The 27347-nt window shown below is 46.3% G+C and overlaps 1 protein-coding gene across 3 annotated transcripts; it reads left to right on the top strand.

Annotated features, from left to right (window-relative positions):
- The first annotated feature begins 1198 nt into the window (after positions 1-1198).
- Positions 1199-27316, top strand: srcap (Snf2-related CREBBP activator protein). Of its 3 annotated transcripts, none has more exons than XM_069517257.1 (34): positions 1199-1569; positions 3632-3708; positions 3817-6920; positions 7498-7539; positions 7848-8108; positions 8277-8462; positions 8593-8733; positions 8891-9083; positions 9819-9988; positions 10083-10170; positions 10335-10424; positions 10917-11090; positions 11232-11458; positions 11663-11840; positions 12006-12142; positions 12317-12486; positions 13382-13711; positions 14118-14304; positions 14381-14550; positions 14804-14949; positions 15119-15334; positions 15462-15626; positions 16309-16464; positions 16681-16740; positions 17766-17929; positions 18334-18647; positions 18754-18956; positions 19191-19360; positions 19774-19970; positions 20063-20177; positions 20544-20669; positions 20779-20955; positions 21155-21238; positions 21336-27316. In XM_069517257.1, the coding sequence occupies exons 3-34, from the start codon at positions 4056-4058 to the stop codon at positions 26031-26033; spliced, it is 12600 nt and encodes a 4199-aa protein (XP_069373358.1). In that variant the 5' UTR covers positions 1199-1569; positions 3632-3708; positions 3817-4055; the 3' UTR covers positions 26034-27316. The 3 variants fall into 3 exon arrangements, with proteins under 3 accessions (XP_069373358.1, XP_069373356.1, XP_069373357.1); XM_069517255.1 differs by having other exon boundaries at positions 16681-17010; XM_069517256.1 differs by lacking the exon at positions 7498-7539 and having other exon boundaries at positions 16681-17010.
- The last annotated feature ends 31 nt before the right edge of the window (positions 27317-27347 follow it).

Below are 27347 nucleotides of genomic sequence, written 5' to 3'. Positions count from 1 at the left end.
ATTCTCTATCGTCCGTAAATAACAGTATGTGAACTGATACAAGGCGAATAAAGAGGTTTCTGATAAATCTTTCATAAAACAGTCAAATATACAGAAAATCCAATCAGCTCTAAAAAATAGTTTCAATTCAAAATATTGCTACCTTCTAAAAGCAAGTTTTTTACATACCATAATACTGTAATTTAAAAAAGTAAAAATATATAATAACTTGGAGATTTATCATCTTGGGATTGTCACACAAAATTACAACAAAACCTATTGACATGTAAATGCATGTATGCTGACATGAGCGTGTATAAATAAAGAAACGAGACAAATCATGTGACAGTCATGTTATTGTAATTGTTCAAGTGATTTATAGAACTTGGTGAGAATAAATTATAATTAGGACTGAAATAAACAGGTGAAATATGACGTAATTATCGTTAGATTCACTATTTTCTGTAAATAACAGTCATAAATATACAGGAAGAAATAACAGTCAGAATATTAAAGAGGAAGAAGAAGAAACTACAGTCAGAAATATTAAAGAAAAAATTACAGTCAGAAATATTAAAGAAGGAGAAGAAGAAACAACAGTCAGAATATAAGAAGAAGAAACAACAGTCAGAATATAAGAAGAAGAAACAACAGCCAGGAATATTAAAGAAGAAGAAACAGTCAGGAATATTAAAGAGGAGGAAGAAGAAACTACAGTCAAAAATATTAAAGAAAAAACTACAGTCAGAAATATTAAAGAAAAATTACAGTCAGAAATATTAAAGAAGGAGATGAAGAAACTACAGTCAGAATATAAGAAGAAGAAACAACAGTCAGAAACATTGAAGAAGAAGAATAAACAACATATTAAAGAAGAAACAACAGTCAGAAACATTGAAGAATAAACAACAACATATTAAAGAAGAAGAAGAAGAAACCACAGTCAGAAACATTGAAGAAGAATAAACAACATATTAAAGAAGAAGAAGAAACAACATATTAAAGAAGAAGAAGAATAAACAACATATTAAAGAAGAAGAATAAACAACATATTAAATAAGAAGAATAAACAACATATTAAAGAAGAAGAAACAACATATTAAAGAAGAAGAAGAATAAACAACATATTAAAGAAGAAGAATAAACAACATATTAAAGAAGAAGAAGAATAAACAACATATTAAAGAAGAAGAATAAACAACATATTAAATAAGAAGAATAAACAACATATTAAAGAAGAAGAAGAATAAACAACATATTAAAGAAGAAGAATAAATCACATATTAAAGATTTGAAGCGCCGCGCTGCTCCAGATCTCGCGGGATTACCGCAGCTCGGTACTTGGTCGCAGCGGCGCTCCTCCACCATTTCGCTGCGTAAAGTCTCCTCCCCGCGACCGCTACCTTCTGCCGCCGAGAGCCCAGTCTCTCCCGGTCCGCACTTTGAGCTTCTTCCCGCAGACCCGGCGGTACCTCGTTGGGTACCGGGAGACAGTTCGGGTCGCTGGCATCGCGGATTGAGTGCGATCTCACGCGGATGACGACTCCTTCAGCGAGAATTTAGTAAAAGAAAATCGCTCGGAAATTTCAGGTAGGTGGGAACTTAAGATGGCGGCCTGGAGAGGGAGGGGGCGAGGAGGAAGTAACGGGGGGGACCGGAGGGAGACTCGGAGGGACGACAGGACACGACCGCCACCGCGGCTCACCCACCGCGGCACTTTGAACGGATTTAACGGCGCTTCGACGGGAGAACCGGGACACAGTGAAAACCCAGAAAACCCACGTAAACTGCGCCTTTTGAAACAAACCGCGACGGAACCATCGCTTCCGGCTCGTCGCTGCTGAAGCGCCGGTGTCGGTGGGACACTGCGACTCCCCCCCTGCACCCCCCCCCCTCCGTGTAATCATTGCAAAATTCATAAGGAACTTTTGAACATTGTTTTTTTTTCCTTCTTTTCGTCTTTTTAATGTTTGCACCTGAATTAATAAGCACGAGGGATTTAAAGTGAATGTTTTTTAAAAGTCATTCATTTAAGCTGTTTGACCCCACGCAATGACGTCACGGGTGATTGTCTCTCCCCCCCCCACCCCCCCACCACCCTGTGTTAAGTGCAGAAGCGGGGTTTTAATGCGTTTTTCTCCCCCTCGGTGTCCCGGCGCGAGCAATGGATCGTATGTGTGGGTGTAAAATAAAAGCGGCTCCTTCACCAGCCGGAGCTTTCACATGAGCGCGGGACGGATGTGGCGCAGCCCCGCTCCTAACTCCTCTAGCTCGGCTGTTAGCACCAGTGCCACCCAAGCACTGTTATTGTGGGAGCTAGCGCTAGCTTGCTAACCGCGCTAGCCAAACCGGTGTGCAGGCGAAATCTGCCTCCCGATCGATTCCCCGTGACTACAACCCGACACCCGGTGTATTTCCGTCTCCAGTCAGTCGGGTTTTCATAACGCGGTAACACCGACCTAACCCCCCCCCCCCCCCCCCTCCCACCGCCTGCACAGGTACATGTCCCGGCGCCCAACAGAACCCGATCTAAACCCCAACCGTGCAGGGCAATGCTCCGGGGGACGTTAGCTAAAAGGGAGACACATTTCACCGGAGCACCAGCGACCTCATAGGCGTTAACCACCTCCATGTGTTTTCATTAAAACATGAACGGATACGTTGCGACTCTGCTGGGACTGAGAAAGTCGAGCCACTCGTCTATTCACGCCACTGCTCATAGACAAAGGTGTCTTTCCTCCACGCAGATCTGCAGCCACAAGGCTGCGGGCAGCCTCAGTAAACAAGCTGTGCATCTACAAAGAGCCTCAGAATGAATGAGTGGAGGCCCGCGCGCTTGGTCCGCGGCTTGTGTCTTGGGAGCGCATGTTGCAGAACACCTTCCTGTGGGCGACTGCAGCAAACGCAGCCCTGAGCTGGAGACCGTCTCATGCAGCCTCTCTCACTCTTTATTTTATTACAGCTGCATGATCACCCGCTCACTCTCAGACAGATGTGGCAGCTGCAAGCTCCTAAAGCACAAGTCGAGCTTTCGCCCGAGTGTTTGCATGTGACACTCACCGTCCCACACATTGTCATCACTTTGTTTACTAACTGCACATCCGATTATATTCCAGCATCAGTTCCGTCACTGCAAAAGTCACCCTTGTTATCCTCGGATTTTTAGCTGTTTAAAGGGAATTTAATCAATATTTAGTGAAGGACTGCATCGAATGAGTATAATTTAATATTCTTAATGTTTCCTCTATTGTTTTGTTTGATTTGTAAAACTTATGAAGGTATTTTTGCATCAATAATGACAATGATCAAAATAGTTAAAACTTGTTTGTTTCAGCTGCACCTGTGTGGTTGGGTAGTTTAAATACAAAGAGTCATATTTCACTGGATCTTCTTCACATTTGTTTTTAAATAACTAGTACCTACAGCTGTCTGGTGAATGTGGTATATTGAAAATGTAAATACTTTGTTTTAAAGTGTCGTCAAGTAGAAATAGAGTCGGGCATGGAGGGAAAACAAATGAGCCTTTAAAGTTGTCCTTAACTACAGTAAATGTACTCTACACCACTGCACAGTTTTAATTCTGATGTGAGAGAGATGCAATTGCTGATTTTATTTCAATAATTTATGCTCCATTTGTTTTCCTCTTCTTCAGAATATGTGGCGGGGACCCTAATTTCAGCATCCTGGAAGTAGAAAGCACAGAAGATCTGTGTCTCACACCACAGACAGGTGAGAAGTTTTGTGGACTTGCCTATTTTCTAATGTCCGGATTTGTTTCAATGCATTAACCACCTTGTCCAGACATTGAGGTAATAACCTAACCTTTGTCACCCTCAGGTGCAGTGTGTAGCCGGGGCAGCACAGAGGAAGGAAGCTCTGGGGAGGAGGCGGCGCGGCAGCGTGCCTCCCCGGCTGTGGATTTGCCCGGTGACAAGCCCCAGGCTGCACAGGATGTGGCCGGGGAGTCACCTCGGCATGCCCAGCAGCCGGTCGCAGCTGCCCCCCGCCCAGACCCTCCACTCACCATTCCATCCACCGTGCCATTGCAGGAGAGCAAGGACTCAGCATTCCTTGGCATGGAGAACGCACCGCCAACATCATTGCCTGAGTCTCTCCCCATCAGCTGCGACTCTACGGACAGTGTCTCAGAAGAAGTTGCAGAAGTTGTCGCAGGTGCAAGATCCTTGCCAACATCCCTTAGCTCCTCGGATGAGATGCAAAGGCTTCCAGCTTCCCTATGTCCGCCTCTTGCCCCAGATACAAAGTTCGACAGCACAGCGAGAGAGCTGCAGTATGGGTCACAAACTGATAAAGAGAAAAGCCAATCAAATTGTGACACGAACCAGATTCAACCACTTGAACAAGGTGAAGGACTTCTGGCTATTTCAGAGGCAAAAGAGAAGCAGTTCAACAGATTGGAATATAAACCAGAGACTGGAACAAATATGGAAATTGTTGGAAAAGAACAGAAAGTTGGGAATATTCTCCCACAAACCTCATCTCAAATCTCAACTTCCTCTGTCCCACAACCGGATGCTGACAGCACAGAACATGGGGCTGTGGAGCAGTCGAACAGGGACTCACTTGTCCACGCAAATCAAGACAGCCATATCCCTCCGTCAGGTGCTGCGTGGCAAGCTGATGGTCACCAGGACTCAAAATCTTTGCTCCAATTTACTGACAGTATTGAGATTAAACAAATTGACACATCAGAAACACAACCTCAAATCATCAAGACGATCTCAGATGATGCCAGAGAACTACAGAAGGCAAATTCTTTTGAATCAGTGGAGACATTTGATAGTGTTGCGGCGCTTCTTGAAACCTCTAACAGTGAAACGCAACCTCCATCAGCTGAAATACTTGAGACCCCAGAGGCAAGAGAAAAACTTCATGGATTACACACTTCTGGAAACGCAAGCTTATTGTCCAGCGACACAGCTGGCAGAGAAGACGGCAACACCCAGAAGAGCTCTGTTGGGGGAGAGCAGGTTGAGAGTAGCACAAGGGAAGAACAAACGGACGCGGACGTCTCCTCGTCTGACTTCACAATGCTGCCAGAGAATTCTTCCACACAGGATAGTTCCTCAAAACCCTTTGCTGCCCCTCCCCTGTTTGATAGTGGCATAGTAATCTCCCTGCAGGCGGGGCAGGTTGTTAAAGCAGAAACCTCTCCCCCCTCTGATCAACTCCCCACAACAGAGACGCCCCTGGTTGCTGAGCCCGGAGATGCTCAAGAAATCGTGGTTGTCCAAGAGGAGGCTCATATCGACGAGGACTGGTCTGACATGCACCTGAAACAGAGTTACATCGTACAACGAGAGGATGGTAGTGTCTGTGAAGCTGCCATCGTCAACGAGCTGAGTTCTGAACCCAAGCTGTATGAGGAACGGGTTCAGGCAGATGTGGAGATAGACTCACAGCCGGTGGAAGTGTATGAGTTTTGTGGCCTGGTGGAGGAGGTTGCCGAGGAAACGGTTTGTGCCAGTGGCAGCGCACAGATCCCTCACTCTCCAGGATATGAGGTGAACCTTTTCAACGCGCTACTGGGAAACTCTGAGGAGTTTAATGTCAAACAGGACTTGGAGATGCACCTCGGACCATCTATTCACACAGTCAATGACAGTGACACTCTCATCATTTCCCAGCAACCCTTGCCTTCATCACACGACACAAATCAACTGCAGGATATCTCAAACAGTAATTCCCATAATTTGTCCTTAGAAAACATGAGGGTAGCTGATGTCAGACAGCATTTGGTATTAGACCCTAACCAAGCTGTTCAAGTGGCAAACTCCAGTGAGGTTTGTGTAGTTGAAGTAGCTGCTGTTACATCTGACTCATTCACTGTTGAACAAGCAGGCACAAGTGCACAAATTGTGACGACTTGTTCGCAGGTCAGTGCAGCAGTGTCAGATCAAACAGAGGTCAGAGATCCTCCTAAAATTCAAACAGCTCCCCAAAAACCGGACACTGAGGCAACAGTTGGCTCTTTATGTCTCATATCCCCAGTGGTCACTGCAATGCAATCGTCTGTCGCTGTTTCAGTGCACGTTTCCCCTGTAGAGAATCAGCCCTCTCTAATACAGACCCCAGGACTCACTGTTTTAAATGCCACAAAGCTTGAGGCCTGTGTTTCTTCACATGAAGGGACAGAAGAAGCCTTTTCTTTGACAGAGCCTACATCACAGAGTATTCAGAACGTTGCTATGGCCACAGAAACCAAACCAGAGGCTTTCCACACCTCTCACTCCTCTAGTACCACAGATCCAAAGCTGCTCCTGCTCAAACCAGGAGAAACATCTCTCCTGAAATATCCATCCTCCTTCTTGTCACAGGTGTCCAAGCAACAAAATGTGGGCGGAAAGTTGGCCAGTACCCACGGTGCTCTGTCTGGCTCGGTGTCTGAAGAGTGCCTTCCCCAAACTGACTCAGCAGCAGATTCTTTCTGTGCGTCAGTGGCTCTTAGCAGCCAGAACGACCAGGCGAAGTGTTCTGTCGATAAAACATCTGTGACAGCAGCTCTGCCTGTCAAGGTGCAGCCTTCTGTGAGCGGGAACATCACATTTCAACATGACCAGACTCCCACAAACAAATCTGACAAAGAGGCCTTAACTGTAACTAAAGCTTCAACAAGTGAAGCTGTGACCCAAGATAATGTCACACCTACGGATGCCACCCCACCTAGAACCTCCCACACCCTTCACATGCTTGAAGGGTCAGGGGAAAGGAAAGGTACGCCATCCAGCAGCCCTACTGACCCCATCAGCCAACCTGACTCCATGTACGTGGAGGACGAGAGCGAGGACATGGACCAGGACGACCAAACAGGAGAAGCTGATGCTCTAGAGGGCACTTCAGGGCAGGTCAGCAGCCCGGAGGAAGGCAGTGACGAAGAACCCGACGCCGACAAAACAGAAAGTTCCAGCTCATCACACAAGGTATTTTCGTGAAGGACGGGATGTTGGGTAATTAAATCAATATGTGTCGTAGACTTAGAGCTACAGTCCAGAGTAGTACGAGGAAAGAACACCATGGCAGTGTTGTGGGTCTAGAGGCTGGAAAATGATAGATATGGATCATATTCATCATGAGAATAAAAACACATGACTGAAGCATCAGACTTTGTCCATGAATGTCAAGACTGTGGAGATTATTTCAAACTCTAAACTTTATATATTTTCCCTGTGTGGTCTCTCCTTTGACTCTAAGAAAAGTTGATTTTACTTTCTAATCCGAAAACTATTGATGTGAGTAAAGCAGCAATGGAGTTGGTCAGCTCACACTGTGTGTCCTTAGGAACAGGTTTTCTTTTACATAACTGTCAAGGACAAACATATTTTTAGGATTGTATTTGCATTTAATCAGGTTTGCTGGCATGTTTTACCTATAAGGCGTCACTGCCATTTATCCCATCTCTCTTCATGTAGTTCATATAACTTGTGTGAGCGTTGTGTTTATTATTTAGTGATTTTATTCTTTAAGTTGGCCGCATGCTAAGCCATGTGTGTTTTCCAGCATGGACAGAGCAGGACAGACAGAAAGGCACTGTTCCTTAAGGTAAGTGCTGGTTGTGAGATACCCAGATAGGCATCTCTTTTAACAGGGCATTCTCGGGCACATCCTGGCACTCATGACTTGGTGTAACTTCATAAGGCTTTTCTTTGACTTCCGCTATGTTATGATTGTAATTCTGCTGACAGACTGTCCAGTTGATGGTCAGTTTGTAATTCTGGAGCATGTCCGCACTCGCTTCTTAAAAACACACTTTCATTTAATTTGTGCATGTGCCTTTTATCTATAGCACTGTCTTTACCTTCACCGCTTTATGTTCTTTAAGTATTTTCTTTCCGTCCTTTGGCCTTTAGGTACGGCAATGGATCGCAGACAGGGTCACCGCCAATTCATCTCCTGTCTCGCCGTCCACCTCCTACCCCAGCCCCTCTCCCACTTCCGATTGGGCCATAACGCGACGAGAGAAGTCCTCACCTCTCCGGGGTCCTCATGGCAAGTTTGTCTCTCCTCTGTCCGTCTGTGGCTACAGTTCATCCTCTGTCTCTCCTGATCCAACCACTCCTCAGCGACCCCGTGGAGAGCGTCACACAGACATGGCTGAGCTGGCGAAACATGTGAGTGAGCCTTCAGATATTATATATGTAAAGCACTGAAATACTTTTTTCTTAGTGAATACATTTTTAAACCACCTAGCTCACCTTTCAGAAACAGCTGTTGCAAAACAGTTTGTCGTCAGGATTTACGTAGTGATTTTTCTTTTTCTTCCTGATTGTGTCCCGCAGGAAGCAGACATTGAACATCGAACCCAGGCATTCAAGCGAGAGGGATTCTGGTCAATGAAGCGTCTCACCCGCCTGACTGAGCCGATGCGACCCAAAGTTCATTGGGACTACCTGTGTGAGGAGATGCAGTGGCTCTCTGCTGACTTTGCCCAAGAGAGGCGATGGAAGAGAGGGGTGGCTCGAAAGGTGGGTTAAGTTAAATCACTCTAGATTTACTGTTCACGTCCACACACTTGGAAATGTAATATTTACGCTTCTCTAAAAGATTGGTTGTACAATAAGATTTTAAATGCTGTATATGTTATTGTGCTATCAGGTGGTTCGAATGGTGATGCGACACCACGAGGAGCTGAGGCAAAAAGAAGAAAAAGCCAAGAGAGACGAGCACGCTAAAATTAGAAGAGTGGCATCTTCCATTGCAAAGGAAGTGCGAGCTTTTTGGAGCAGTGTCGAGAAGGTACAGATTCACAAAATCAGAGTAAACAAAACATTCTGGTTCAGTGTTTAGCTGTGTAGTTGGTGCTTGATGGTCTTTATGCACTTTTCAGCAGTAAAAACGATTTTGTGCAGCTTCTCTTGAATTTACCAAGTGAATTTCACCTGGTTTCATAAAGGTGGTACAGTACAAGCAGCAGTCCAGATTGGAGGAGAAGAGGAAGAAAGCTTTGGACCTGCAGCTGGACTTTATCGTTGGCCAGACAGAGAAATACTCAGACCTCCTCAGCAAGTCGCTCGCACCCACCAGGCCGGCTGAAACTGTCCCTGTGACACCCCCAAAATCTCAACTGCCTCCTGTCGATGAGGATGGTGAGTAATAAAGAAAACCTGCACCTTTTACATATACGAGCGATTTACGAGCTGATTCATTGGCTCACACAGGGACGTTGTCATAGCTACACACCAATGAATGAGTTCTTAGAAGTCCACAGTGGAAGGTTCAGTGGAAACAAAAAGCTCCTTTTTATTGTCAAGGTTGTTGCATCTGAGAGAATCAACTATGTTCCCACATCTCTGTGAAAGTCCCACCTGATAACCTGAGGCTGAAATGCTTCGTGGCTCCACTCGTGAAGTCAGCTATAAAACATTTCTCTGTACAACACCTCATGAGCAACGTTTCGAGCAACACCTGTCAACCAACAGACGGTAAACTTGTCAAACTGGTCACACTCGTCTGCGTCCATTGTCCCTGATGGAAGTTGGATTTCTGAAGCGTGGATGTGAACTGTACCTTCATGTTAGAGTTTGCTCAGATAGAATAAGGAAGTGGTGGATATCTGTGTGTCAGGAGAGCAGCCCCACCTTCATTTTATTATCTAACACAGTTTGGTGCTGAAGTGCAAACACAGTTTTCCAGAATCTGTGTATCTCCAGAATCTCTGTATTGAAACTCTAACTTGTATTTTGAAGAGTATGCCTTCAGATGTATGAGCTTTTGTATTGTACCCTTTGAGCCCAAATAGAGATACGAGACATATCTGTTTAATCATTTTTTTCTTTCCTTTTGCACTTTTTCATCCCCTAAAAACTCTTTCCTTTATCCAGATAGGGACTTTGAGCCTCCATGTGAGGAAGAGGATGACGAGGAGACAATAGACGTGGAGGAGCAGCAGGAGGGCAATGATGCTGAGAGCCATCGGAGGGAGATTGAGCTGCTGAAGGAGGAGGGCATGCTGCCCCTGGACCAATTACTCAGCACCCTCAAACTGCCACAGGTACCCACGCAAACCTGCCGACACTGGGATGTGTTCTCTGATATATCATTGGATGTCATTTAATCACAGAATCATTTTCATCATTACTTTGAAGGAGTCGGGCTCAGAAGAAGAATGCTCTGATGAAACCTCTTCATCAGTGGAGGAGGAAGATGGGGAATTCACTGCCAATGAAGAGGATGGTAAGATTTTAAATATAAGATGTGAGGGGGAAAACCCTCAACAAGTACTGGAACATGCTTCACTTATACTAAAATAAGAATAAAACCATGCACCAGTATTTGATTTGAATGCCTTGAAATTGTTGTTGGTCGAGTATTTATTTTCTGTGTCTTCTCATTTTCAGCTGAGGATGAGGAGGACACGATAGCAGACCAGGAGAAGGTAGAAGGAAACGTAAATCATGCTGAGGAGTTGGATGATCTAGCAAAAGAAGGTGGGTGCTTTTTTATTATTGGTGGATAATAGAAAAGAGTGAACACTTGTATCGAGTAGACTTGTTTTTTTCCGGGCTGTTGAGACAACGTTTGCGAAATCACACAGAAATATTTAAGGGGGTATTTTATCCATTTGATGACAGATACCAGCTCTCTGTTGATGTCCAAACAATTTAAAACATTTCTTTCATTTTCTTTCTTTCTTTTGTTTGATATGTTTATTTTGGTCATGACTAGATATTTTTCTTCAAATTTAAATTGATTTAAATTTAATGAAGCTTCTATAACAAAAGGAATTGTTCCTGTAAATAAACAGCTCATCGTGTGATGTTTTAGTCAATGATCCCACAGAAACCTCGGAAAACATTTTACAGTTGTGTTTGATTGAATTTTCAATGTCTTAAGCATCAATGTTTTTTGCATTTCAGTCATTCATTCTTTCATTTTGATGTGTGAACCTCTACCCTGACATGTCTCTGCTCTACTTGTAGGCGACATGACGATGGAGGAGCTGCTGGAGAAGTACAAAGGAGCTTATGCCTCAGACTTCGAGGCACCTTCTGCTTCTGGCTCTAAAGCGAGCTCTGATTCCGAGGTGTCTGGGGATGAGGAAGAGGAGACCGAAGAAGATGAGAGTGATGTCGAAAGCAACACTTCCTCCTCAGGTACTAACCTGCTCACAGAGAAGAGGGAATCAAAACTAATGTCACATCAATTATTTATCTGTTCAAAATGCTGATGAGGTCTTGGAACTTGTTTGAATGGGAAATATTTCCTTAAATGATTGATTGTCATTTATCTTTCAGATTCACAAGGAGACAGTGCTGAGGAGAACGACAGTGAGAAGGAGGGAGAGGAGAATGAGGAAGAGGAGGATGGGGATGACTGTGGAGATGAAGGGATGGAGCTCCTGCTAAAGGAGGGAGATAGCAGCCCACCTTCCTCTAGTTCGCGACCAAAGAAAGAAATCAGTCACATCGCTGCGACTGCCGAGAGCCTGCAGCCTAAAGGCTACACTTTGGCTACAACGAAGGTCAGTCGTGAATATTTGAATTAATTCAGGTTGAAGAGATTTTAAGTTATAAATAGTGAGTAAAAAACTTTCATTCTTCATTCTGAAGATCCGCAGTATTGTAAGAACACAAGTACTTTTGTGCGTATCTTTGTTTAAATATTTAATACTGTGCAGTTCTGGACCATAAATTTCTCATCACTTCATCACTTTGTCCTATAAAAGGTCAAGACTCCCATCCCGTTCCTGCTTCACGGCACGTTACGAGAATACCAGCACATTGGACTCGACTGGTTGGTCACTATGTACGAGAAAAAGCTTAATGGTATTTTGGCTGATGAGATGGGTTTGGGAAAGACCATCCAGACGATCGCGCTGCTAGCTCACCTCGCCTGTGAAAAAGGTAAAAGCCAGACTCATTATGCTTCTAGTGCTACTTATACATGCCGCAGTTTGTTTTAGTTCAAAGTTATTGTACTTTTGCTTTCAATAATCTTTATACATTAGTTGAACTCTGTCTGTGCTTCTTTTACCTTCAGTTGCTGATATGTTGTTCTTTTGTCTTTAGGTAACTGGGGCCCTCACCTTATCATCGTCCCCACCAGTGTGATGTTAAACTGGGAAATGGAGCTGAAGCGCTGGTGTCCCGGGTTTAAAATCCTCACTTACTTTGGCAGCCAAAAAGAGAGAAAGCTAAAGAGACAGGTAATCAGCTGACTGACTCTGGAGTGTTATTTTGCAGTTTGTACATTTCCATTGAGCTGATGAATTTTATTTGAATATATCTGGCAGATATAAAAATGAAAAAAATAGGCTGAAGTCAGAGTAGGAAAAAAAAGTTCACATGAAAAACCTTTTGTTTCCCTTTTCCTTTCTCAGGGCTGGACGAAACCTAATGCTTTCCACGTGTGCATCACGTCATACAAGCTGGTGCTCCAGGATCATCAGGCCTTTCGACGCAAGTCTTGGCGGTACCTGATCTTAGACGAGGCTCAAAACATCAAGAACTTCAAGTCTCAGCGTTGGCAGAGTCTGCTGAACTTCAACAGGTCAGTAGATCTGGGTGCTGTGTATCCTCTGAAGAAGCAGCACTGAATGAGTAATTCTTTTGATGAGTCAAATCAAAAGCAGGGCATACGTTTGTGGGAGGATGCGGTAAGATTCAACTCATACATCTTTTGGGCACGTCGTAGACTTTTCTCCCACTTTCTTGATTGAATTTAAAGGTCCTTACTTAAAAGGACAATCTCCTTGAACGACTCGTCAAGATGAGTGTAGAGAGAAACGGCTGCATCGGACCAAAGCCTCTACCAAATAACTGCAATCCAAAGACGCAGTGTCGTCAAGCTGGGCCGTGTCTGCTGCCTTTCTCTCGTGTTAAAAGTTTGGATTCAGGAATATCAAACACATTTTCATGTACGAAACAAACTCTTGCAGTGCTGCTCGTCTCAAGTGGTGGATGTAGCTTTGAAGGAGCTCAAGTTTAAATTTTGTTTTCATAAAAAATGGATAACACGTAAAATGGTTCTCTGTGAAAGCAGTAGAAGAGAAAAAGTAAAGCTGAGGTGGAAATGACTGCTTTAATTCAAATATGTGTAATTTCCAGAACATTTAATCTATCAGTTCTTTATTTTAAATTGTCTTTGCCCTGTTTAGTTGTATTTGTCTGTTTTCCTAAAAAAGGACTGCACACTGATGTAATAAAGTGAGATAATCACTTCTCCACTATTCTTGTGGGAAATCTGGATTGTGGGTGGAAAATGTGAATCAGTGATTCAAGCAAGAATCGTGTATCACATTGTTTTTTAGATTGCTCCTCCTGTTTCTGTCGAGCCTCCAAGTGCATTTACGAATGCTTTGCTGTCTCCTCTGTCTTCTGAAAATCCTCACGATATATAAATCTTGGCGCATGTATCTAACATTATCCTCTGACCTCTACCACAGCCACCGGCGACTCCTGCTCACAGGAACTCCTCTGCAGAACAGCCTGATGGAGCTGTGGTCCCTCATGCACTTCCTTATGCCCCACGTCTTCCAGTCCCACCGCGAGTTCAAAGAGTGGTTCTCCAACCCGCTGACGGGAATGATCGAGGGCAGTCAGGAGTACAACGAGGGCCTGGTCAAGAGGCTCCACAAGGTGCTGAGGCCTTTTCTGCTCAGGAGGATCAAGATCGACGTCGAGAAGCAGATGCCCAAGAAATATGAACATGTGGTTCGCTGTCGCCTCTCCAAGAGACAACGATTCCTCTACGACGACTTCATGGCTCAGGCCTCGTAAGTTTCCACATTTTCACGTTCAGAAGGAGAATTTGGAAATGATCCGGTGAACAGATCGTGGCTGGAGGCATTATGTTGTTGAGTTGTCTGAGGAATTTCTTCAACTTTTCATCAGTTGTCTTTGAGACTCATGAAGTGATTTTACTTCAGTGGTTAAAGGGCAAAGGTCACAGTGACCTTTATACAAATCTGGGAAAAAATGATGTAGAAATATGGACATGGAACCTGCACTAGTTGGCAGAGGCCTGCAACCGCAGTGCAGTAACTAGTATTGTTGCTTTTCCAAACTAACATCAAAACTCTAAAGATGAATGAATACTTTTACTTGTTATTGAATATTATTAATACTTCTATTATAGATTTTACCAGCAATGTCTCAGTGTCTTGTCTTTCTTATTTCCAGGACCCGGGAAACGCTGGCTAGTGGTCACTTCATGTCAGTGATTAACATCCTCATGCAGCTTCGCAAAGTGTGCAACCACCCCAACCTGTTTGACCCCCGACCCATCCAGTCTCCCTTCATCACGAAGCCCATTGTTTTCCACACGGCCTCGCTGGTGCAGGATGCCCTGGAGGTGTCTCCTTTAAAGGTCAGCATTTAAGGGACATTGAAATGGCTTATTGAGCAAAGCAGCGTTTACAAAAACATTGAATTTTCATCCTTAGCGTTGCGACCTGTCTTCGTTTGACCTTGTTGGTTTGGAAAGCCGCGTGTCCCGGTACCAGGCAGACGTGTTCCTGCCGCGCCACAAGGTCAGCCGCCAACTTATCCAGGAGATTGTGGAGTCCCCTGAACCCCCTCCGAGACCCAAACCAGTACGCATGAAGGTCAACAGGTACTCATTCTTTTTGTATCTTCAGTATTTACTTCTGGTCCTCTATTCCTATTGTACGTAGGCTACACGCTACTATTAACCTCTAGTGGACGTTTCCAGTGCTGGGCTCAGTGTAGGAGAGTAGTGACAGGGAAGGGAGGAATGAGCAAAGTGGTTTAGTCTCATGCTAGCGCTTTTGTGATTTCCAGAACTTGCATGTGTTTCAATAAATGAAAACTATAACTGATCTTTAACCTATTTCTGTCTGTTTTAGAATGTTCCAGCCACCTCCTAAAGGTGATACTAGAGCGTCCCTACTGATGAACAAACCAACCTGCTCCGTGCCTCCTGCAGCTCAAACCCCAAAACCTCCTCCAGTGACTGAGCTCTCCTCAACTCCTGCTCCTGTCGTTCAACAAGGCACGTGAAAGGGATAAAATTACTTCAAACAAAAGACTGAAAAGCAGAAATACGTTCTACTACTTTCAGCATAAACCAATAGGCAACAGACATATTGGTTTAGTTTCATGCCTCCATTGTCAGTCCCCCTGTTCTCTTACTCAGTGTCCTTGTTTTTCCTCCTTTTTAGTGGTGTGTTCTGTGGCCTCCGCCCCTCCTCCCCGCCCATCCATGCATCCTGCAACTCAAACTGCAGTGAGGTCCAACACGCCCAAGCCAGTGCTGACCGTACGGCCTCCCACCGCTCCCTGCACTGCCAGCATTCCTGCTCATCCGAGTCCAAACCCCAGCGCCATCATGTCTCAGAGGGTCCTGCTCAGTCCAGATATGCAGGCCAGGTTACCTTGTAAGTAGTATTTCTTTTTTACTGGTGCATCAATTTCTAAGTTGGTGATAATTGTGCCATTATATCCTAAAAACTTCATTTAATATTTAATTCCTAGCTTCAAAACTGCTCTCATTCTCTTCCGTAGCTGGTGAGGTAGTGAGTATAGCCCAGCTTGCCTCCTTGGCAGGTCGACCTGTGTCTTCGTGTCAGGGCAGTAAACCCGTCACCTTCCAGCTCCAGGGCAACAAGCTGACTCTGTCTGGAGCGCAGATCCATCAAGTCCCAGCTGCTGCTCCACGTCCTGTTCAAGGTAAGTGTGCGACGTGTTTTGTTAAGAATCCAGGTGAATTAAGTTGATCAGATTTTCTGTGAGTGTAAATCACTTTCTCATGCACCCAAAACATTTAGTGGTTGTATAATTTTGTCCTTTTGGTTGTTCGATTCCTTTTAACATTGTTGTGCTGTCTTTTAAGAGCGTCTTTGACAATATGAGTGATGCACATGTGCATAAGAACGACCACAATAATTGTTGAGATGTAAAAACAAGCTGCTCCAGTAGGAACTCGAGTTACCAGAAGAATTCATAAATATTTTCAAACAGTTGAAGTTCACTGGGTCAATTTATATATTGATATTATTTTGCTTCTGTCCTGAAGCCAGTTTGGCGGAGCCCAAGAATACTGAAGTAGTCATAGCTACTCTAGTACACATCGTAAAGCTTTTGGTGATGAGAGCCGACGCGAGTGTCGATGTGCTGTAAATAAAATCACGTGATCTCAGCAGGGGAATTATTTCGGTATCACCTGCCTCTCACCCCTCACATGAATCATGCTGAGGAATTGTTGCTGTTGTGAATGCATCTGTGCAGAGAATCTCCGGCTGCATTGTGCATGTGTGAAAGACAATTTTCCGGAAATCCTCTGCAATACGTGTCTGAGAACAGCGAATGAGTGCGAATGAAACTAATATAGATCCTGTGATGCACCCGACAGGAAATGTGATGCACCTGGTGTCCAGCGGGGTGCAGCACCACCTCATCAGTCAGCCGGCTCAGGTACAGCTACAGAGCGCTGCCAACGCCCACCCTGCAAACACGCCCTCTACAGCTCCCCCTGCAAACCGCCTGCCTCTAAATGCCTCCGCACAAGGTATTTCTTGTTTCCTCTTCTTCACTTTCTGCCTCTAAACAAAAATAATTCTTTTATATCTTTTATTTGAAGAGTTAAATCCTCAGATTCCATAAAGTTAAACTGAATGTCTGTTATGTAGAAAAGGTTATTGTTGTACTGAAGACGTAGAACTATATTCTGTGTTTGTATATGTATGTAGAAATTCTTCGTCCTTATGTCTTTATTTCTCCTCAGTGCCCTCGTCCATCGTGAGCAGCACTGGGGTTGTGAAGATCGTTGTGCGTCAGTCAGCAGGCAAGGAGGGCGGGCCTGTGCCCACCCTGGCAGTGGCCCCTTCCCCTCGTGTTGCTCCCCAGGCTTCCCCTTCCCTGCACGTCCATGCCAGCACAACCCCTGTCAGAAACACTGCTCCACTGCAAATTGCCCAGCGCACCCCTGGTCCTGCTACCGCCCACTACACCATAGCTCCTCCCAGAAACCCCAGCTCAACCCCGAACCAGCCCCAACTCCCCCGCCCTGTCCTCAAAGTAGTGCAGCCTCCTCCATCAAGCGCAGAGAAGCCAGGTGAGATAATTAGCCTGAGCTATTCATAAAGCTGTATGCATGCACACACGGCAGGACTGGTTCAGATCTTTGTTGCAACGAATCTTAAGCATTTCTTCCTTCCCTGACATCCAAGTCTTTGAATCTGCTTTAGAGTCTCAGAGGTGTGTCCTGCATCATGTAAGAGCAAACATGCAGGAAGTTAAGGTGGTTGCATGAAAGTATCTCTAAACAAGTTTTTGTTCATTTAACAATCCAGACTTGTTTTTATACATTTTCACATTCATGTGGATGACAACACATTCATCCTGTGAGGGAAGGATCCACACTTAAACAGGACTAACGCTGCTCCTCTTCTACCACAGTTAAAATTAGAAATCATGGTTTTAGAATAAGGTCAGGGTAGAGGAGAGCTCTGTTTGCTCTGCACCATGTATATAGAGATTCACAGTTCATATCTTGCGTCTTAGTTTATCTCAAGTATTGTTAATGCAGCTAAACGTCACTTTAAAGTTCACTGTTTTGCGTCTTAAACTTATATTTAAAAGTGGGCAGAGCGAAACTTGAATTGTGAAAACCGCCTTCAATTAACAAACTCTGCACAGGCACCATCCTGCACAATAACACTAACAGTAATAATAATATTCCAATACATCAAGGAAATACTTCCATAAAGACGAGAGAATAAGTAGAAATTTAATCCATTTTCACCAAACCCTTTTCCATTTGTTCTTTATAATGACCCTGCTCTGCCTCCTCCTCTATCCTCCCCTCAGCTCCAGTGACGCCCTCGTCCTCTGCACCCAAGTCTTCAGCAACGCCGAGTGACAACAGCAGCAGCAGTCGAACGCCTGCTACCACGAAGTCGAGGCCGAGTGTAAAAGTCCACCCCCCAGTCCGAAAAGTGCCTCGCCCACCTCCTCGCTCTCCTTTCCACATGGTGAGCAAGTTGTTCCTCTAGATCATCGCCGTCGACAGGTCTCAGCAAAAATGTATCTCAGTTAGTCACACATTTGTACGTCGCTGAATCAGTTGAGAGATAATAGTTTTATTTACCTCAGTGAGTTTAAAATCTAATTATTGAAGATTTATTGTTGTGGAAATGTAAAATAAAAAAAATAAAAAACACACAAGCTGTTAGTTGCAGGTAATTTCATCCTCAACTTGTTTTTTATTGGCCTCTACTCGCAAGCTTCCTTGTTGGTGCTGTCATGCCACCGGCCACTATCGGCTTATATGTGAGGATTTATGCTGCCTCTGCGACGATTAATAGTGTGATCGATGCTGTTTTAACCACTTTCATCGTAACTCTTTACCTGACTTATGTTCATCTTCTTTCTCCAGTCGTGGCTGGCTGAGAGCTCCAAACAACAGCACAACAGCCGGCTGGACTTCATCATTCGAGCCAACGAGCAGCACTGTAGAGCGAAGCCCATGTACGGCCAGGAGGTTCTGAACTTTCTGACTTTTCTACCCGGCCCCCGTCCCGCCCCAGCCGCCGTGAGCTCTCAGGGGGAATGGGGCCGGTCGGGTCACAGCAGCTGTCTGTTTGCACAGTGGCAAAACAAATACGACTACTTGTGTCAGAGTCGCGCCGTGAGAGAGGCCATCAGAAGCACTGAGGGGAGGCTGGAGCTGCTCAGTGACGCCATAGACAGGTGATCAGCTGATGTGTTTTCTGACTTATTCATTCCTGAGGATCAAGAGTTTTAACTTGGGGGAATTATTTCTGCTCTAACTTGTATTTTTATGTGTTTATTTTAGGTTTACGTTCGCGATTCCCCCTGTAGAGGCTCCTCCCATCTCCATGCACTGCTGCCATCCTCCTCCCTCTCTGAGCCACAAGCAGGTGGTCTTCTCCTCCATGCTCTCGACCCAAGTCGCTCCGCACACTCGCAGCCTGCATCGCATCCAGTGTTACATGAGGACGCAGTTCCCAGATCTGAGGCTCATACAGTATGATTGTGGTACGTTGTCAAGACACCTGAAACTTTAAAGAGCATTTTAACGCCCTGTTTAAGTTTGAACATTCACCGTCAGAAATTAAAAGTACATTCTGAACGCTGACACTAACTTACCCTTTCTGTGACTTCAGTAGAGCTGATTTATTGTGTTAGTATTATGAAATAACCTCCTTCATTTCTTCCAACACCATTTATATTAAGTGCTGATTGGTAGGTACGTTTGGTTTGTGTGTGCAGGGAAGCTTCAGACTCTCCACACTTTGCTGCGGAAGCTGAAAACAGGAGGCCACAGGGTGCTGATCTTCACTCAGATGACGCGTATGTTAGATGTGCTGGAACAGTTCCTCAACTACCATGGACACATCTACCTCCGCCTGGATGGCAGCACCCGCGTGGAGCAGAGACAGGTTTGTACTGACGATATCTTAACAAAATCTTATGTGAGAATATGATTTCATTTTTATGCCTCTGCGCTGGATGGAGGCGTTACGTTTTCAGGTTGTCCGTCTGTACGTCTGTCCCATTCCCGTGAACGTTATATCTCAAGACGGATGGATGGAAGTTCCTCAAATTTGGAACAAATATTTACTTGGACTCACGGATTAATAAAGATCTTGGTGGTCAAAGGTCACAGTGGCCTCTTGAATGTGACCTCTCAAGACCAACTGGAGGGATTTCCTTCTGTATTTCTCATTATTTTATTCTTTTGTACACGTTACCTCCATATATTTGAATATTTTCTTATTTTAAGTCAACACAAATGAAAGAAGGAAGTTGGGACAAACGTTCTGGATGCTTATCTTCTGTGCTCCTCCCTCAGTCCCTCATGGAGCGCTTCAATGCAGACCGCCGCATCTTCTGCTTCATTTTGTCAACTCGCAGCGGAGGTGTCGGGGTGAACCTGACCGGGGCCGACACTGTAGTTTTCTACGACAGTGACTGGAACCCCACCATGGACGCCCAGGCACAGGACCGCTGCCATCGCATTGGTCAGACACGAGACGTCCACATCTACAGGTGACAGTGCTGTTGCAGTGGCCTTAATAAAGTAATGAGGAAATGTGATGTCAAACAACATATTGATGTTTATTGTTCATGTTCCTCTTCAGGCTGATCAGTGAGCGCACAGTGGAGGAGAACATTTTAAAGAAAGCCAATCAGAAGAGGATGCTGGGAGATATGGCTATTGAAGGAGGAAACTTCACCACTGCCTTCTTCAAACAGGTAAATATACAGCGGCGGCAACGGAAGTTTCCATAAATTAGATATTGATGTCAAATTGGATCCTCATCATTATTTCTCTGGAGGCTTCTGACTATTTGATGCTTTTCATCACCAATATATTTATGTTGTGATGATGAATCACTGTACAAACACACGCTCCTTTAATTAAACTACCTTTTATAGTAAAAACACTTTTTGAATACGCTGACATTTCCTGATTAATGCTCGGGGTAAACGACACCATTAGTACTGCAGTTTGTTTTGAGAAGGTTGTGGTGATAACGTGAGATCATGAGGACGTGTAATTGCCTCTTTTTTCTGTACACAGAACCGTTGTAAGCGTCTCATTTACATTTTGTCCCCCAGCAAACCATCCGAGAGCTGTTTGATATGAATGAGGGAGAGAAACGAGAGGCGGCGGTGGAGCTCTCCGTGCCGCAAGCTGAGGAAGAAGAAGCCAGCACCAAACAGAGCACCACCATTCTGGAACAGGTTTGTTTAACTGCTGTATTTGCTGCGAGCTTCCAGCCCGATTGACAGAATTGAGTTGGAGGTGTCTTGGAATACAGATAATGAGATCATCTTGGTATGATACTTCCAGGCCCTGTGTCGCGCAGAGGACGAGGAGGACATCGTAGCAGCTTCTCAGGCCAAAGCGGAACAGGTGGCAGAACTGGCCGAGTTCAATGAGAACATACCGCTGGACGACGGAGGCGAACAGGAGGAGGTGGAGGAGCTCTCCAAGGCTGAGCAGGAAATAGCTGCTCTGGTGGAACAGGTGAATAATCTTGGAAGGGCTGGAACATACATCTGTTTTATATTTTACATTTGTATAAAGTTCCTCATAAAAGCTGAAATAATAACGTGACAGTTTAGGTCTGTGGTGGTATTTTACATCTTTCTGCTTTAGATTAGGATTCTATGTGAACACTTTGTTTGTGCTCAGCTGACACATCATATTCTCTTCCTACCTGTAGCTCACTCCCATCGAACGCTACGCCATGAACTTCCTGGAAGCCTCCTTAGAAGATGTTTGTAAAGAGGAGTTGAAGCAAGCTGAGGTAAGGCCTTTTCTTAACTTCCATCCTGTTTTGTTTGAAATTAAGATGTTGACAGTTCAGCAGGTTTAAGAAAACCAAATTGCCTTTTTGTCTACAGGAGCAAGTAGAGGCTGCCAGAAAGGGACTGGACCAGGCCAAGGAGGAAGGCCTCAAGCTTCACGCTTCATCTGATGATGACGACGACGACTTTTTATCACCGCCAGCGTCAGTGGAGCCCGCTCAGCCAGCTCCAGCCCGCCGAGGGCGTAAACCCAAGGACAAAGACAAGATTGTTACATCTACAAGGACCAGTGGTCGGCTTCGTGGGGCCTCGCCTGAAACTGAGCCTGAGCCTACAACCCCAAGAGAAGTGCCTGAAAGACCCCGCCTTGGTCTGAGAGTACGAGGAGCTGCCAAAGACACTGGTTCTGTGTCTACCACCCCGTCCCGCACAGACCATCTAAAATCCTCCTCATCAACTAGACTCCACGACTCCGCCAAATCTTTAAAAGCTTCATCACCTGCCAGAGATAACCAGACCACCAAAACCAGGACTCTACCAAACCGCTCCCATCCCAGTCCAGTGCCTTCGCCTCCCACAGCCTCCCCCCCTGGACGAAAACAACAGTGTGCCGTAGAGACTGACGGTAAAAGCTCCAAAGCAGGCAGAGAGGAGAAGGAGGGGGAGGATGAGAGGAGGGTGTCTGAGTCATCGCTTGAATCCAGCTGTCAAGTGGACCATCAGACAAAAGACGACGATGGCAAAGATCACAATGCCATGTCCCCCCCCTCCACAAGCTCCAGATCGCCTCGCAAGCGTCAGTCAGCAGACGGCGAAGTCCTGCGGGGCCTTGTTGAAGATTCTCCATCGGCCAAAGTCCTGCGAAAGCTTCCAGGGAGGCTTGTCACGGTGGTGGAGGACAAGGAGCCGAGAAGGAGGAGGCGGCGTGGAAGCGGCACTGGAGGTGGATGTTCTTCAGAGGAGGCAACAGTGGAGGAAACCACTGCGGGTCCGGTTGAAGAATCAAACAAAGATAATACATCAGCGAGCCCTGACGGAAAAACTAAAGGGGCAGTTCCTCAGGACCAAGAGTCTGTCCCAAATCAGTCTGTGCCCCAACAGCCCGTCAGAAGTTATCCTCCATATTCCCCACCCCATCTCTCCCCTGACATGCCGGTGCTGAGAAATCTTCCCGTGCGACGCAGGTTGGAAACTGAATCTCGCATGGCCGCACAGCTGGTAGAGCAACAGCAGCAACTGGGTAGAGGACGGGGAGGAAACCAGTCCAGAAAAACTGACACGGCACCGGGCAAAGACGCTGCTTCATCCTCTGCAGAGTCCAATGTGAACTCTCTTGTGACACCTTTGAAAAGAAAGAGGGGCCGGCCCCCTAAGACTAACCTGAAGTTACCTGAGCCTGACAACACGGCGAGTCCTTCCTCACAGCCCACCTCGCCAAGTGAGGAAGGGAACCCTCCTCTCTCCCCGAAACGTAAGAGAGGTCGTCCCAGAAAAGACTCCACAACGATGTCAGATACAGTTGGTGAAGGACAGAACTCTAAAAAAGATACCGCCACTTCTGCTGTATCTGGTTTATTAAAAACTGATGCTGGCACAGAGCTAACGGCGCCGGCTCCCGTCAAGTCGGAGATTCCTAAAGCTGCTGCTGTCGGCACAAGTCTGACATCTCAGTCTACCTCAGCTGAGGAAACCGACACTAACACTGAGGTTTCCGCCCCAGTTTCACCCACTGCTCCAAAACCAGCTCCAGCCTCCACAACAAAAACGAATCAAGTGTCCACACCAGTCTCAGCTCCAGTCCAAGCTCCACCTGCACCGCAGGCGACCCCACCCCTCCGTACAGCTGCCTCAACATCAGCCCAAACCCAAGTCACGGCTACAGCTCCAAGCTCTGACTCAACTTCAGCCCACATTTCTTCCGCACCCTCCCTCACACTTTCCACGCCTGCCGCTGTCACCGCTTCACCTGCTACCACAACTCCAGCTGCCAGCACCGTGTCCTCGTCTCTTCCAGATGTGAAACCAACACTTGAAGCTTCTAACGCTCCTAAAGATCCAAAACCTTCAGGTTCTACAACTTTGAATCCAACAGAACCAGATGCTGTCCAGACCGCCACAGTTTCCACAGCAGTTGCTCTGACACTACTGACAACCACAGTGAAAGCAGTCACCACTACAGTGAAACCAGTCACAACAACTAAAACAACTGCTGCAAACGTCTTGCCCCAAGCCCCTGCTCGGCCGGCGCTCAAAACGATCACTCCAACATCTGTCCCAGCTTCAAGTTTATCAGCTTCACAAAAACCAACCACAACATCTCCCCCTACAACAGCAACAACCACGACAACAACTGAAGCCGAAACAAGTGAAACAAGTGTACCGATCCCAACAACCGCTACGACGACACTTCCAGTAAAAACGGTGCAAACGAGCCCATTAAACACAACAAAACCTACAACTACAGCTCCAACCACATGCCCAGCCATCGCCTCCGCAACACCACCCGCAGCAACAGTCACCACATCTTCAGCGCCATCTTCTCCGGCCCAAACTAATGTGACAACTACCAAAGTCCCAACCAAACCGGTGCAAGCTGCTACGCCGGCAAATGTAACCACAGAGGCTGTCCTGTCTCCAATATCAGCCCCTGCACCTGGTCCAGTCTGCACTCCCTGCCCGACAACATCCACCAGCGTCGTTAAAACCTCAGAGGCAACGACAGCCGCAATAACTTCATCACCTCCAAAGGAAGCTGTCAAAGTTACAACACCTGCAGAAAAAGAAGCTTCCTCCAAAGAACAAACTTCTGCTTCAACTGCAGAAAAGACTGAAAAGATCACACCGTCAATAAAAACAGATTCTGAACAAGCTCCACAAACAGAAACGTCGGTTACAGTCGCTACGACAAACACTGTCGCAACCGCCCAAGTCTCCACGACCACAACCGCTCCTGTTCCAGTCACAGAAACTAAATCAGCTCCTCCTGTGTCCACCTCCCAAACGCCTGCAGCCATTTCCCCCCAAATACAAACCTCTGCATCCAAGAGAGTTTCCACTGAGGTGTCCGCACCGGCTCAGAGAGAGACCCCGCCCCTGAAGCCCTCCACTGATACATCTAGTGTTTCATCTGAGAAACAATCTGTAGAGTCCAAACACAAAGAGTGTGCGTCTAAAAGTGACTGTGAAGTACGTTCGGAAGAGGCTGAAGAGAGGAGCAGCAAAGAGGAGGAGGAGGAGGAGGACACAAATCTGGAGATCTGTAAGTCTCAACCTAAAAGGAGGAAGGTGGAGAGTTCCTCTAAGACCAAAGAGTCAGAAAAGGAGGGGACAGAGGGAGGAGAAAAGAATTCAACAAAGTCTCAGAAAGAAGAACCTCATCAACAGGTGGAAACCTCTGAAGAGCAGGAAACTCCCAGACAGAAAAGGCAACTTAGTCGCCAGAGCAGCCAGGAGTCCACACGCTCGTCTTCACCGTCATCTGGAGGCTCCACCGCAACCCTCACTCGTCAAGCTCACCACAAGAGGACGTATGAAAACAGACTTCCTGCCAAGAGGAGGCGAGTGGACGTCACCTCTGAATCTGGGAACGAGGAGTCGAAGGAAAAGGATGCGGAAAAGAAAGAGGAAGACGACGAGCAGGAGCACTCCGCCGCCGCCTCGCGGAGGAGGCGCTCCAGGTCTTCCTCTTCCTCCTCCGACTCTGACAAAAGCGAGAGCAGCAAGGAGCACCGGTTGACTCGTTCAGCCAAGCGCAGGCTACAAGATCAGGAGAAGGAAAAGGGAAACAACCGGTCTGGACAGAGACCTGCGCACAGCTCCGAGAGAAACGCGTCAAACAATACCAACACATCCACGGGCGGAGAGTCTGGCAGTGACACGTCCTCTGTCAGGACCACCAGGAAGTCTGTGGGATCTCAGTCTTCACAAGACAGTAAAACAAACAGCACCCCCCCTCCTGAGCCTGAAGTTCTGGGGAAGAGATGCTCTGCTCTCAACGCAGCAGCGAAGCTTCTAGCAATGAAAGGTAGAGTGGACACCCCGGGCCACACCACTCGGAAAGACACCACAGCCAAGACTTCGGGGACGTCTCCTGCCTCCTTGTCTGACAAGAACCAAAAGCCTAAAAACAAAAGTGTACCGGCTTCTCCTCAGAGTAACTCTGTCGCTCTGGCTAATAATAGAAGCACCGGCGGCAAACAGTCAACACCCAATCAGTCGAGCCGGCCTGCGTCTCGCTCCACCAGACAGTGTCCCGGTTCTCTGGTTCCACCCCTGGACAAGGAGTACAAGAGGGCCAAGCCAGAGGAGAAGGAGAGGGTGAGTCGGAAGTCATCGAGGGGAAAGGAAGGTGAGACTGAGGCCCAGTCTTTGTCCAGGGGCCACAGTGCCTGCAGCAGCATGAGCAGCGACGGCGAGGGGGACGGAGGCGGCAGCAGCAGAAGTCGCAGCAGCAGCAACAGCAGCCAACGCACCCACAGCATCAGCTCTCAAAACACAGAGCACAGAGACTCCCGCTCCCGCGGCGCCTCCTCCGGCAGCGAGCGCGAGAGGGACCGGAGCTCAGATCGGGCAAAGAGGAGAGACAAGAAGGACAAGCGGGGCCAACAAAGGGAGGGTCGACAGGACACCAGGAGGTCGCAGAGGCTCTCGCAGGAGGTGACCAGCAGCTCGGGGACGGAGGGGACACCGGACAGGGTGCTGCGCAGCGTCGCAGCTCTGGCGGCGGTGCAGGCCCGGACGCCGGCCGCAAGCACCCGCTCCTCCTCTAGTCAACAACGTCACAACAAGACATGATCGGAGTGCCAAAGGGAAGCATGAGTGTTGTTGCAGAGCAAGATACGAGAGCATGTCCTGACCTTCAAGGTTGCTGCTTTGTCTGCACTCGAGTGAATGACGGGGACGTAGAAGCCAGGGACCTACCTGCCTCTTGGGCCCTCTCCCTTTCCAATTGGAGCTGGTCCCCTCACCAGCTCAGCTATTGTCAGCTGGGGGAAGGCTCAGGGACGACGGACTGAGAATGAAAACGCGGCGCCGTCATCGTGCGTCTGTAACCGGACAGAAAGACGGAGTGGATGAATTCACCACTGGGACTTGAGGGGGACAAAGGTGCAGGAGGAAATAAAGGCAAGTTGTTAGTTCACATTATGTACTGTAATCATTAAAGACTGGAACGCTCAGATCTTATGTGTTAAGATGGGATAATACAGCGCCCCCTGGCGGGCTTACAAATGAACAGTCATTTGTGTGACATTAAAAACTTCGGAGTGACCAGTTGTATTGTAAGTTGGAGGTTTTAGAAAGTTTGGTTTTGAAAATTTCGTCAGCTGTCCTGACTATTGTTTCTTCGTAGTCAGTCGATAAGTTATGCATATTTTATTATTTCTTCCAGGGTATTAGGAAGAGAACAGATCTGTCAATGTGATCTTTGCTGCACTATGCTGGAGCTTGTCTTTGCTTGGGCCCCTTTTCCATGTCGACTTCTGTTCTTTGGATTTGTTCTTTAATCCAGCCTTGCATTTCTCATTTGCACATCTGGCCCTCGGCTTTAGGGCACATCGTGGTTTAGTAATTTGTTTTATACATCAACTTCAGTGACTTGATTAGTTCCTCGGGTCTCGTAACGTCTCTCCTGCGGTCGGAAAATGTATCAATTGAAGTTGCAAATTGTCTTTAAAGACTTTGAGACAAATTTCAAATCTTCCCAAAGGTGTTAATTGTCATGTATTTATACTGAAAGGGCAAGAAAATGTTGTAGAAATTAAAGAGTGCCTCTTTGGCCAAATGGGTTTGAACCTCAGATTGCCTTGTGAAGCACCTGAAGCCGGGGTGTTGAGCTTCTTATTAAAAAAAATTTAAAAAATTTAAAAAAAAGCCAAACAAAAAAAAAAAATACAACCCCTGCAAAACGTGAAGAGAAGCCCCCTGTGCACCAGTGCTACCAAATTAATGTTTTACTTTTCACCTGCATTTTTCTGTCATGTTACTTCATTGCTCTTCGTTCATGTAAAAAAAACAAAAAAACTACTTGGACAAAATATGTGAATAAAATGACTGGTACAGTTCCAGATTACTGTAAATTGTCGATTTACTTTTTGCAAAGGTTATATT

The sequence above is a fragment of the Paralichthys olivaceus genome, chromosome 21 (assembly GCF_024713975.1).
Source record: "Paralichthys olivaceus isolate ysfri-2021 chromosome 21, ASM2471397v2, whole genome shotgun sequence".
In the NCBI taxonomy this organism is placed as follows: domain Eukaryota; kingdom Metazoa; phylum Chordata; class Actinopteri; order Pleuronectiformes; family Paralichthyidae; genus Paralichthys; species Paralichthys olivaceus.
This window is presented reverse-complemented; position numbering and strand designations above follow the sequence as displayed.

Excerpts from the sequence above, each read along its gene's own strand:
- srcap (XM_069517255.1), top strand. The coding sequence starts at position 4,056 with ATGGAGAACGCACCGCCAACATCATTGCCTGAGTCTCTCCCCATCAGC. Across the intron at positions 18,957-19,190 it reads GCTCATACAGTATGATTGTG|GGAAGCTTCAGACTCTCCAC; the intron begins GTACGTTGTCAA and ends TTGTGTGTGCAG. Across the intron at positions 20,670-20,778 it reads GCACCACCATTCTGGAACAG|GCCCTGTGTCGCGCAGAGGA; the intron begins GTTTGTTTAACT and ends TGATACTTCCAG.